General features: G+C 37.8%; 1 protein-coding gene across 4 annotated transcripts in view; it reads left to right on the forward strand.

The window, feature by feature from the left end:
• Positions 1-14,245, forward strand: part of HDAC6 (histone deacetylase 6) — a 133,508-nt gene that overhangs the window by 13,076 nt on the left and 106,187 nt on the right. For 3 of the 4 annotated variants that reach the window (XM_081756248.1, XM_081756249.1, XM_081756250.1), the window contains exons 3-4: positions 8,681-8,811; positions 13,641-13,824. In XM_081756248.1, the coding sequence (XP_081612374.1) occupies positions 8,681-8,811; positions 13,641-13,824 (315 nt within the window). Of the gene's footprint in view, positions 1-5,585; positions 5,709-8,680; positions 8,812-13,640; positions 13,825-14,245 lie in introns of those variants that run through there. The other variant, XM_081756251.1, reaches the window with a different exon arrangement.

The following is a 14,245-nucleotide window of genomic DNA, read 5'->3' on the forward strand; positions in this document are numbered from 1 at the left end:
ATTCCACTATTTCATTCATTTCTCATCATCACCGTCTCCTTTAGCCTAAACCGGCATAACCGTGGGACGTAAAACTTAAAGATTTCATTTCATTTTCAGAAAACGGTCCTTATTGGCGGTTTCATTTCATCTTACCCATCGGATGGAGCGGCCGAAGGACAGAAGTGTTCTGTATGCCTAACTCGTCTGCAATTACACGAACACTCCTAGAGACCGCTACCACCTTGTTCTCAACCTGTTTCCTGAAAATGAACGGATTTTCTGACGTCTTACAAACATCCGTGGTTCATCCATTAGTTGTGTTAGAAAGGGTGGTTTCCCAACAGAATTAAAATCGATCATTTCAATAGCACCAACTTAATATTTATTGAGTTCGAGTTTGTTTTTGCTTCCTTGAGCAGCAGCGAGGTTATTGAAGGACGGAAGCTACTAATAACCCTTTCAGTCATTAAAATATGGTCATAAAAATGATATATTGTTATCTGACTTATTTTAGCAGTTGGAAACATACATAACGTGATGAGTTTGAATTTGTATATTCCAGGATATGAAATTTGAACCGTGCTCGGTATGGGATATCGTGATTATCATAGCTCATGACAAATTCACGTGAAATACAATTAAAACCTCTTTAACTTTGTATTATATATATTCTCATAATTTTGAATTACATTTATTTACAATGTCTGTTTCGTCTATTACTTTGTACGAAGTGAACTGAAACAGTTTTTTTTTTCTTATTCTTTGCTATGCATCAATCACATTATACTTCGAGCACATAATGTAAGTCTTTCTTGTACAGCCTTCCCTCTTACATCTTGATTGATTTTTGTTTTTTCATCTGTTGACGCAGATGGTTCATCTCGTCAAAGCGAACATCTATTGCACGAATAATAGTTGCTGTCTTGTGAACAGGTGATTTATTTTCTTCGTCATATGGTTGTCTCCCTCATTTCTTGCCACTTTATTTCGCAGAGTAAAAAGGCTTCTCCAAAATACTGTCGGAAGTGGATAAGGTCCATGATTTGCTTCTCAGGGATATAGGTCCACGTCTCATATAGCCTTGCTGCTGAACGGGACATTAAACTCAAAATCAACTCAATTCACAAGCGTTTGTTATGGTCATACATATGCATGTGAAATCAAATGCAATGTCCATTTCTTGATCAGTATAAGGCAGCTAAGAAATTGAATTTGCCTATTCCTTCGAGCTTAAGTTGTACCGCTTTATTATTTCTGATTTATTTACTTCAACACGCCAACTTGTCTTACTTCCCCATCTTTTACATTTATCTTAGTTTACAGTTGCAACCAAATTTGAACCTAATACAACACAGAATTATTATACCATTTAGGAACTGCCATTCCATTTTTACTTACACTTTCCTTCTTTGTGTCATTATGAGTCCAAAAGTGGTTTGTTGAATCTATCAGGTGTAACAGCTCGTCTGCAAGTATTTGTCTTTGCCTCATTGAAATAAGCTGGGCTTACCTGCCACTGATTCAGATTGTTCTGGCTCATCGCCCTCTTTATTACACAAATTGTGCATATCAGAAACATTACTATTTTCTTTAATTGAAGGAATTACATGAGAGATTACTTTTTCCCGATTATTCATATAGAAGAATAATCATTTTTAACAAACCAAATATGGTTACAGCCCATTTTCTACACACAAAAAATAAACTTCTGAGCCGAAACAAGCACACTACGTTTTGATGATATACGTAGTACTCCTCGGGTTACAGGTCAATTACAGTCACAGTGTCATATTTTTCACGTTACTTATTATCTTTTCTCCCAGCATATATGATGTCACAACTGCAGAAATCTAATCATTCATCCTGCTAATACCTTGTATGATGCGCTGGAAGAAAATATAAGATGTGTGTCTTTTAGGGTAGAGCTAAAAGATGGTGCACTTGAGTTTGGATTTTGGTATCATCTTTTGTTATAAAGATTTTCTCTTGTATACAGTAAGTAATACAAATAAGTTCCTCTGGAGGTTTTTTGGTGAAATTATAGGAGCCCAATGACCATGCGTCTTGGAGAGGATATTAGAAACTCTCAATGACCGAGCGTCTTAGAAAGTTGGTGATTAGGGTTTCTCAATGACCTGGTGTCTTAGAGAGTTGGTGATTAGGGTCTCTCAATGACCTAGTGTCTTAGAGAGTTGGTGATTACGGTCTCTCAATGACCTAGTGTCTTAGAGAGTTGATGATTACGGTCTCTCAACGACCTGGCGTCTTAGAGAGTTGGTGATTAGGGTCTCTCAGTGATCTGGCGTCTTAGAGAGTTGGTGATTACGGTCTCTCAACGACCTGGCGTCTTAGAGAGTTGGTGATTAGGGTCTCTCAATGACCTGGTGTCTTAGAAAGTTGGTGATTAGGGTCTCTCAATGACCTGGCGTCTTAGAGGGTTGGTGATTAGGGTCTCTCAATGACCTGGTGTCTTAGAGAGTTGGTGATTACGGTCTCTCAACGACCTGGCGTCTTAGAGAGTTGGTGATTAGGGTCTGTCAATGACCTGGCGTCTTAGAGAATTGGTGATTTGATCAACCAGGCGAGATTGATGTCTTCTGTAGTGTCCTGCCTCCTTTTATGCGGAAATGTTGCTGACTGCTTGAATCTTCGTCACTTGCCGATCGTTGGCGATGGTAGACAACGTCGTCTTCATGGTTGTCGTCTGAAGAGTGTTTACATCTAGCATGTGGTGTAGAAACACGTGGAACCTTAAAATATACTTAAATTCTGTAGGGTTTAGAGTCTCGAAGCACTCTCCAATTAAATAATATTGCTCTTGCACGTTCTACTTTAAAAAAAAAAAAAAAAAAAAATACTTGGAAAAATTCGTCGTAATAGCTATTTTACTGGACAGAATGTGATTATTTCTATTACGAAGCGTGCAAGAAACAAGACGTTGCGTTTGACAGCGCCAAACACACTTACTTGAAACATTTCTATCATTACTAAGGAATCGTCCTACATAGAGTAGTGTCTGACTGTAAAGGTTAAGTTAGACTCCGAATCACGACCATGGCTAATTTGATGCAGTTGGCGGATGAACTGATCACCCTGCAAGATTAATCCTCAGAGTACAGGCCGTTCCTCACTACACTGTCTTGCTTGCAAGACAGCTGGATTGCACCATTATACTATCGACTCGACTAAATATATACACTGCTCGCCATTAAAAATGCAGCACCAAGGACGAACTATTGTAGGAAGTCCAGATTTGCAGAATATGTAGAACATGAAGGATAAACAATTGATTAGCACGACAGCGTCCTGAAGGAGCAGAGGTACCGGGCATGTCATCTAGTGACAGCATGCTAGGCGGGCCAGATAGCCACAGTTCAATGATAGATGAAAGTTGATGAGACGAGAGTGTGTGTTTATGGTCAAACGGTGCCTCACTATCGACGACGCCAGACCTTCTAGTAGTACGCAGCGCCACGCCGGACCCCAATGACCGCGAAAACAGATAGCTCGTGTGTATGACTCTGGCGATACGGACAGCCATATCCCGCACACTGACGCAATCACTGGAGGCTGTTGCACCGCTTCTAAGTGTCCCTACGAATTGACTGACAGAGTGGGACATATTTGGATTTGCACGGCGTCCATTGCTGCGATTTCCGCTGACTGCACAGCATAGATGTGGGAGACTACAATGGCATTGCGAACGTTGCTGATGGAGAGACACGAATGATAGAACATCCTCTTTCCAGACAAATCTTGCATCTCTCCATCCTCTTTCTGTTTGCACCATCATGATAGCCGCATCCCTATATGGCACTGGTGTGGCGGCACCTGTGTTACACATCGCCACATCCGTCCGGTACCAAGTCTTATGAGGTTGGATGCCATTGGATTTCGTGGCCGTTCGTGTCTCCTACGCACTCACGGATATGTTGACGAGGTGCTGGAACCGGTTGTGGTTCCTTTAGTACAGGTCCTGCCGGGGACTACATTCCAGAAGGCTACGCGCTCCCTTGTGCTGCACATATGTCCTACACTTCCTAGCTGAACAAATCTTCCTCTGCTTCCTTGTCATGCGCGTTTCCTCTATCTCTCGCTGATTGAAAACGTCTGTTAATGGTTGCACAACTTCTCTCACACCTGCAGACTCAACCAGCTACAACAGACGAGCTGTAGCGATGTCAGTGATGCATGATTTCCCATACCCCAGGAGGACATCCAAGAGCTCATCCTCTCGATACCTCGGCATGTCTCCAGAGCGGTAACTTTAAACCAGGGATGCAAATAACCACTCGCCCGGGACGAGTGGTTCATCGGTGTGGGCGAATTTTTAATATCACTATTATTTATTTGAAAGATAAGTAAATTATTTCTATTGTGAGCTAGTAACTTTATTCTTGGGCTAGTACAATTATGTTGCTTATTTGGATCCCTGCTTTAAACAGTTGCGTCTCTTACAGTCAGGTCTCTGCTTGCTATCTTTGGCGCTGTAGTCTTGTTTCTTTGTTGGTTTTGCATTTCAATGAGGAACAGTGTATTTATGAAATACGAGGGTCGTCCGAAAAGTAGTAGTCATTTGGGCTGTATGTAGTTATAACGGCCCGAGTAGCCGCTACTCAGATTTCGTGATATTCCCCGTCAAATCAAGGAGGAGGCAGGAGTTAGGATGATCCTATGTTCGGTGGCGCCATACACAACTCTTTCAGCAGTTTTAGAGATTTTCGACCAACCACCTTACAACCCAGATCTGGCTCCTGTAGATTTTCATCCTTTTGCCAAACTGAAACATGCTTTGGGAGAAACAAACTTTCACAGCGATGAAAACTTGAAAGAAGTTTTTGAGAACTGCCGACGGAAAAATATGAGGCGTGGTAAGTATTTGGAATTCCATGGTGACTATCTTGAAAAGTAATAATAAGTGTGGTTATTATTTTTCTTTTCAAAAACATTTGTTGGTGGTAAGGAAAGAAAATGTTTATTTTTGAAAAGAAAAAAAATGTATTACTTACCGGATGACCCTCGTATCAACAGAATTAAAGACATTTTCGAAATAAATAGTTTCAAGTACATTCATTCCAGCAGTAAACCTTTGTGGTTTCTGGGTACGATAAGTTAATGTGTCTTGCTTGAAAGTGTTTCCCTTTTTGTTTTTTTTTTCTCTGAATTATTTTTTTAATGAAGTAAGAATTTCATTCTTTTTTAATGTAAATGGATTAAATTTAGTATAAATGTCGAGACCTGGGTTCTATTTTTGATCAGGTTATGCATTGTTTCACTTCTTATATTGCACTTACCCATTTTTTGAATTCGAATAGCTTTCGTATGTAAATAACAGTATAAATTTCTTCAGCACGTAACTTTATTTTGCGAGTAAGAAGCGTGTGTTTATTTTGTGGGTAAGTTCCAGTTTAGTGTAAGTCTATCAGTGTTTTTTTAATAAAAAAAAAAAAAAAAAAAGAGGGTGAGAAAAATAAATAAATAAATGTTGTTGAGTACAGATAAGAATATGCTTTATCTTTCATGGTACTCTTAATACTGCTGTTTTAGAATGCAGTGAGTCAAGGTCATTAAGATAAGGAAAAATACAGAAACAAAGGTCAGGATTCCTGGATCATAAATCTTTGTGATGTAATAAAATTTTTATGCGAATAATATGTGAAAAGTTGAAAACACATTCTCTTTACTTGCCTTCGGACTCAGATCCATTTTTAACGTAGAATTCCAAGGTATTTATACAGTATCTCTACTTCCTTTCGAAGCCAAGGTCTACTTGTAGCATACAATTCCATGATATTTTTTTAAATGTATTTTTTTTAATATATACATTATGAACATTCGTTTGGTACAGTAAATGTGTTAAACGCACTGTATGTGTTAAATATTTTTTCGTTAACACATCTATTTTTCTCTGTTTTCTTTATGTAAGAATAATTTATTTTGTCTGTGTAGTATCATGTGTTAATTTATGTTGTTTGCATATTATGGTTAGTGATGTAATATTGATCAAGTTGTTCGCGGTGAGAGTGAACTGCTTTCTGAAATGTAGAGCCCAAGTTTGTTTCTGGCTCTGATATTCATGTTTTGTGGTCGCTCGATGCTGTGTTAGCCTTCAGCCGACTGCCGTGTTTTGTTTAAATTTCAAGGTAGGTTCACAATATGGATATCAACTAATGTAGCGTAATAGCAGTTGACTTGTATCAGTTAGATTTTTTTATTTCCCTTTTTACCAGTGTAATTTCATTTTTGTAATGTTCCCGTACAATAGAAAGCCAAGAGCAATTGGTGATTACAGTGAGACAGTCAGTGTCAAATATAGAGATAGAACAGGCGTCCGATATTCAGTACCTAGAGAGTGTTATTAGTAAAGATATGGAACATAACCGTAAAATAAAACAAGGATAGGGATTGCGAAAAAAGGCATATTGGTTGGAGAGAAGTATATATTTTCTTATCGAGCGTACGGAACACATTGTAACACTTTAAAGTACTCACCTGCAGAAGTTGTAACGTTCCTTTTCAATTTTTCCTCCGTATTTCGACTGAGACTCACGGTCATTTATCTTCAGGAGCACACAATAAGTTAAGGTTTTCGCAGCATGATCTTCACTTTTTGCTACTCAGCATTGGTTATTTATGAATATTACTTATATGTTTATCGATAGTTACGGTCACCTAATTTTCCAATAGTTGTAGAGTGCTCTTATTACTTTCTTATACAACAACCTAAGTGTATAGCCCTATATTAGTGCACTAATTAAACTTTTTTTTTTTTATTATTATTATTATTCAATGGTGTTTTAGGATTTCCCTGTAGTTGATCTTCTTAACCAAACTGTGGTCATAATCACTTAACAGACAATTCAGGCGTTTTATTAAAAAAAAAAAAAAAAAAAATTTAAAAAAATCGGAAAGAAGCCCTAAAACACCATTGAAAAAGTTATTAGTAAATTTAGTTGGTGTACTAACATTACGGCTACATACTTATGATGTTATGTATTGAAAAATAATAGGAACAATCTACAACAACTGGGAAAGGTATGCAACCGTAAGTATCAATAAAATGTTATGCAATATTCATAAATAACCAGTGTTAACAGACACACACAGATAGACAGACAGAGAGAGTGAGAGAGAGAGTGATAAATTCATTTCAAGTAGGATTTATCTTAGAGCATACAGCGATCTGAAGATTTCGGGAGGGGGGGGGGGGATTGTGGAAAGTAAAACCAGGAGTAGTGAAAACCTGGCAGGAAGAAGGAAGTCGTGCTTTGTAGACCTTTCATTGAAGAGTTAAGAAGAAAAGCTCATCGAAAGTTTTGTGTAGTACTGTATGATACAGAAAAGTTAGATGTTACTTATAGCGACGATGAACTAATAGAGAATCTCTAAATGTATATAACAAGGATGGATGAAATTATCGAGTGGGCGTGGAAACAAATGAGAAAATGATATCAAACGAAATATCTCAGTTTTACTTCCCACAATTATGCTCTGTATGCTAAAGGAGACGAAAGGATAATGGAAATAAATGATTGTGCAATAATTGATGGAATGAGAATGTGGAAGGAAATGGGAAAACCTACTTACAGGATGTTGTCCACCACAAACTCACATGCCCTGGAACCGAAGTAGAAACCGAAGCACTCTACCACTGACCGATTGTATCCCCTACTTGCGATGATTATTATGGTGACAGAATATTTGCGATGATGATGTGTGTAAATTAAGGTTTCTACTAGTACTGTTAAATTTCGAAAGAAAAAAAAAAAACACTATACAAATCTACGTTGTTTGAATATTCAAACAAAATTCGCTATTCGAATAATTATATTGTAAGGATCCGCATACCCACACATACTACAAACCACATGTTTATACTGCAAACACGTGTTTTTACAATTAATAGCAGTAGTCAGACGACATTAGGAAACCACGCAACCAGGAAAATACGAAGAGGGCTCGAGGAGCTACGAAGAAAACCGACTACCTCTCTCTAGGTCCTTTCTCCAAGCAGATGTCCATAAAAGAGGACCACAGGAATAGCAAAATTATCAGTGCCACTGCTGATCGCCTCACTTACAATACCTTCTCCCGAGGCCGCCATGGGCTGCGGAGATTCCTTTAATACCTACTCCCGGGACTGTCATGAGCTACGGAATTTAATCAATCCAGTCTAAGGCCGCTGTGGGCTAAGACAAATATCCTTCTCCCAAGGCCACACCCTGAGCCAAAGGGTTTCTATTTCCCACGCTGGGAACACCCAAATAGAATTGAAGAAAGATTTACAGAAACTTGACATTTCTTTTTATAATAAAAAGGTGAAGGTTCAATTTCCGAGTACGTTATTTTAGACTGTACCAGTCAAAACATTGCAATATAAGGTACTTGTATTATTCGAGTAGTTGTTGGAATAAAGGAGAATTTTAACAGCACTACTAGTTTCCACCAGCAAAACGTGGAAAACCAAGAAATTGTTTTCCGTCGAAAAGGAAAAACTGAAAATACACTGGTGAAAACGTATTTAAGAATAACCGTAAACATCTATTTCTAACAAAATTCAGGCCGCAGTATTCTTATGTTTACACTTTGCATATGTGATTTAGCTTGTATCATAACACAAAATACTTGAATTTTACTCATAATTTTTGCATAAAATACTAAAATCTGGTGTTTTTTTTTTTTCTCTCTATTTCCGTAGGCCCGAGAAGCCAAAACGATGGTGAGAAAGGAGACAGGGGTCATATATGACATGCAGATGAGCAAGCATAAATGCCTGTGGGATGAAAACTACCCAGAGTGTCCAGAGCGTTTTACCAGAGTTGTAGATAGGTGAGTCATGATTCAGATTTTTTTGTAATCATGTTGATGTATTGCAGAAAATGAATTTATCCCTTTTGTAATTAATGTATGATGTATGTGAGCCACTTGAAGACTAATTTATCAATAAATTTAAAAGGTTCTCAGCTTGCTCTTCTCTGTCCTGTTGTAGTTCAAACATCGTCTTCCTTAGCCTAAAGGACATAATCGTTGGACATTAAATTGAAATATTGAATGTAGTTCAAACAGACGCTAAATATGTCGAATTTCTGCTAACAGTTGTCAACATTCGAACACACAAGTCAGAAAAGGTTTTAATGGGGGATAGAATGTGTGGATGTACGGACCAGCGGAGAGGGCACCTTTTCACTTTCAGGGTTTCACACTGATCTTAAAGTGAGGGAAAGGAGGGCTTCAACTTGTGCCGAGAATTGTAGAAATTGCTATATTTCAAAGAAGAGTCAGTGAAAATGTAACAGATTTCACGACTGTTTCTATTATTCAAGCGATATTAGTAATCATTACAGCTGCTCACAGAAGATATGAGGAACACTTCAAAGAGTAAATGCAAATTCAAAAAGATGACAAAAGCACTATTAAAACTTCAAAGAGTAAATGAAGATTCAAAAAGATGATAAAAACGCTATAAAAATATAATTACCTTTAGAAAGAAAGAAACTTTAAAGCACCAGAATTGTTAAAACTTAAGCATTATGTAAAAATGAACAAATTAAATAAAGAAAATTAGATGCTACAGAAGAAGAAAATTATTTACGTTTGTTGGTTGTAGATAAAGAGATAAACCAAATTATGATGTATGTTTATTTGTTTATGAGTGTACTCAAAATGTCGAGATATTACGTTAGTGTATAGTTGCAAATACAAAATGTTTACTCATAAGTAGTGCCATGTGCTCGAGAAAATGTATACACACTTTGAACTGACATACAAAATATATTTTCCAACTTACAAGTTTAAATTTGTGGGGAAGAGTATAATGTTATGTTTCCTCAAGAGGTGGTAGAAGAATGTCGGTCTAGCTGCGAAACCCAGTTAGTAGCACAAGCGTAACATCAACATGACGGACAAACATTTGAGCTTTGAAGAATGGAAGCAAGTTATCAAATAGTACTGGGAATTTAGGAATGTTGCTGTGGTTCGGAGACAGTGTACACGTGAATATGGGAAGGGTAATGATTACACGACTACGAGACAAATTCGAGGTTCATGCAACAGTATGAGATGTGCAGAAAGGCCGATCACGGCAACCTCACACGGCTACAAGTACTGAATCCTCAGTCGTGGTGCTGGAACTGTTTTAGGGTTCAGCACAAAAATCTTCGAGGCAAAGGTCATGTGAGAGAGGTGTAAGTGCTATGCATACTGAAGAAAGGTAAGCCGCGTGTGTACATTCCAAGGCTGGTGCAACAGCTAAGTGACGACGACCCAGATTGCAAGATACATTTTTTTGAATGGGCTCAGGAGATGGTTACACGTAAACCAAGATTTATGGGTAGCATTATTTGGTCGGATGAAACACAATTTAAACTTAATTGAACCGGCAATGGATATAATTCTGTATACTAGAGTGAAAATAAGAACCACATTACTGTTGAAAGGCAACAAATTTGCCTTGTGTAAATGTATAATGTGATTTGTCTCCTAGGTAACTCATTGGATCTTTCCGTTTTGACAATTGTAACTGGAGAAAAGTTCTTAACAGTACTTGCTGATTCCATTTTCCCTCCCATTCGTGCAGTGTACGGTAATGACAGGTTTTATTACCAACAAGATGGCACCCTTTGATGGAAATGTACAGTCCGCAGAAAAAAAAAAAAAAAAAAAAAAAAAAAAAAAAAAAAAAAAAAAACCTACAACATGAACATGTAAGTTTATTGTGAAACGATGAAGTTTTTGGCTCCAAAATAAGTGTGCAGGGGAGGATGCCGAGGTTTCTCGTGGCGTGATTCGTGCCACTTAGACTTTAGACTTTATGTTGATTCCCTGGGTTGTTAGGCGTAGTTTCACAAAAAAACTTACATACTCATGTTGCAGGTTTTTTGCTGCGGACTGTACCAGGCCAGTTGATAGGACAGAGGAAACTAATTGAGTTTTCATCACACTTTCCAAACCTTACGCCGCTCTAGTTTTTCTTATGGGGAACAGTGAAAAATGAGGAGTACCGTCGTAAACCACGTAACCTAGACACACTTCCGGATGAGATTCAAACGGTGTGCGCGCAGACATCCAATTGGACACTTTGGTACGAAGTAAGGAAGCAATCGTGACTCGTACTCAGAAATGTATTACTGCTGAAGACCACCATTTTGAACATTTACTTTAACCACCATTTGGAACATTCGGTTTGACCAGAAAGTTTGGATTGTACCCTTACTTTTTCCAGAAATTTAATCGTGTGGGTTGGAAAATAAATTTTCTATAACAGTTCAAAATGTATATGCATTTTTTTAAAGGCACATCCGGTGTTTACAGTAAGAAAGTAGCTTATACTGAATTTGAAAAGTGAGAAAGAGTACGTTGCACCGCTATAGAAATGGTGGAAGGCCGATTTTAAAAAAAGTGAAAACCCAACTGTAAGTGATAGTGCTCGCGGAGTCGCGAATCAGGAAAAAATTACTTAATCATGAAAACTCAAGAATATCAATACCAGAATTCCAGTGTGAACTCTAGATAGAATGTTCAGACCAGCAGGGAGAGCACCTTTTTGCTATAATTTTTTAAAGGTTGGTTCGCGAATTTTAGCATCCCTTTTTCAGCATCAAGGCTGTATGCGACAGGGATCAATTATTTAAAGTGTATTTTAAACCCCCATCCGGTCAATGGCGTTCAAAATGTAGTGCATTCAATGCTGCAATCGAACCCGGGACCACTTGCATCAAAGGCCCGCGTTAGCCAATAGGCAAATGGAGATAGAATACATTCTTGGCTATGTGTAATAGACACGCTGATAGAATAACAACTAGTACTCTCAAGATATTGATAATCCACAAGTATAGTCCTAGTATGTAATGTCATGACTCGCTTTAAAAGAAATCGGAAAAACTGCTTTGCTAATGAAGAAAATGTTACAATCCAAAGATGGAACAAAAGACAAATTCTCTGTTAAGATTATTTCCCATGAATATATAACAGGATGCTCTTTAAGGTTGGTTTAAAGGGACAAGTTTTGCCGATAGATGGCACTACAGTCTTTGTATTTCTTCCATGTATTTTTTACCTTTCAGGAAAATTCACTATTTCTCTTACAAATTTCAACCTAGAGACTTCAGATTTTTAGAAAAGGAACTTCATAATATATTGAAGGCAATAATCCGTGCCGATTTTTTATTTAGCAGTTTCTTCATTGTTGAAATGGCTTAATTGTTGAAAAAGGTAATCCAACTTTCAACAATGGAACTGTTTCAACAATGAAGAAAATTCTAAAGAAAAAATCGACACGGATTGTTCCCTTTAATAGGTTATGAAGTTCCTTCTCTAAAAAAAAAAAAATGAAGTCTTTAGGTTGAAGTTTGTGAGAGAAATTTTAAATTTTCGTGAACGGTAAAAAATATGTGGGAGAGATAACGAAGACTGTAGTGACATCTATCGGCAAAACTTGTCCCTTTACACTAACCTTAAAGGAGAATCTTCATCAATCCAAATATCGAAAATGCTCAAATGAGAGAGCATACTTGGAACATTCGCTTACAACACTGTCTTAAAATATAATCAAATAAATATCTTTAGTCTGCCAATATTGGGTAGTCGAAAGCACGGAAGTATAAATCGTATCGCAAAAAATAAAATGGGTGGTGCCCATGTTGATAGTTTTAGGCAGACTGCAAAGGCATATTCGCGAGTTACTTGCAATTATAGTTATATAAAGAGGCAATGCTACAATTTGATTAGTCCGTTCAGTTATGTTACTGGATATCAGTCTGTGAACCGGATCTCATAACTACGCTATAATTCTTTACCTCGCGGAAGAAACGAAATCTTAGCTGGAAAAACAAAATTTTGCAATATACGAGAGTGATTCAGAAAGTATTGCGTCGAAGGTGATACCTTTATTTGTGTTTGACAGCACCGATACAGTTATCAGTGGAAATCTTGCAATGTCAGCTATAAATGTTGACATAATGTTTCAACATAGTCCCGATTACGGGCAACACACTTACGCCAACGCGAAATGGTTTTTCATGCCGTCAGCGAAGAGTTGTGGTAACTGCTGGTGCCACCATTGCTGAACTGCTGCAGGTCATCCTTAAGTTTGGGGAAGAACCGAACGTCGCAGGACGCAAGATCAGGAGTATAGGCAGGATGAGGCAAAATGTCAACAACACTTTGTAAGCAAATAGGACAGCTTTGAATTTTTTGGCGGAGGAGAGGATGTATGGTGGTACTCAATCGACTAACGCATCGTGTCCGGGTCGTAATGGTGTATTTACAATTCGTCGCATACGATGAATGTTCCTGGGCGCACAATCTTCCGCAGTTAGAAATTCAATGACAGTCCGCTGTTTTAACCGAATATCACCACTGGATGCCATGGATTGCTCCACTACTCTGAAACGATAGGAGATAGGAAGGGAAATAAATGACATTCTCGACTATTTATCAGTGCATCAATGATAAATAGTTCTGAATATTTGCAATACTATTGGCCAAGTAGTGGGCTTGGAGGCATACTTTCTGAATCACCTCGTAACTATGCATAGAAAACAAGTACACTTTTAAAAAAATTAAATTGAAACATTATAGGAATTAACTGCAAAAATTTCAGGGTCAGAAAACTTGTAGCAAAAATTAATTGTAACTTCTTTCTTTCTTTTTCTTTACAGGTGTGAAGAACTTGGTCTTCTGAAACGCTGCAAATACATTAAACCTCGAAAGGCAACTGAAGAAGAAGTACTAAATAAACATACGCCACAGCATATTGAAATCTTGAGAGGAACTCGTGACTCTACAGACGAAGTATTTTTGGAGAAACTCTCGTCCAGATATGATTCTATTTATATTCATCCGGTAAAAATCATTCTTGAATATATTTCTAGAAATCTATGTAATTTTAATGATAAGTGCCCAGCCTTTTATCCAAAATATAAAATCATAATCATAGGCCATAACCATTAGGAAATGTAGTTTCCAATGGTGATATAATTGACAGGTTTTCGAGTAGTCAGTGACGTAACTAAGAGGGGGGGGGGGGGTCAAACGGGGCTTGTGGCCCGGGTGCCGGATTAAGGGGCACAAAAGTGGGCAAATATTTATTTTCACTATAAGGGAAAGAAAGGGGTTTTACGAAGTAAAGACCATATAAGTTACCTCGAAAACTTAACAAGAAAACGACGACTCACCAACCTTAGGATCATATCCATAGAGCATAAGTTAGCTTCAAAGCTATCTTTTGAGGACATTGTAAAAGCCTTTGCAGCCAGACTAGCTC

The sequence above is a fragment of the Thermobia domestica genome, chromosome 4, assembly GCF_964235325.1.
Source record: "Thermobia domestica chromosome 4, izTheDome1.hap1.1, whole genome shotgun sequence".
In the NCBI taxonomy this organism is placed as follows: Eukaryota; Metazoa; Arthropoda; class Insecta; order Zygentoma; family Lepismatidae; genus Thermobia; species Thermobia domestica.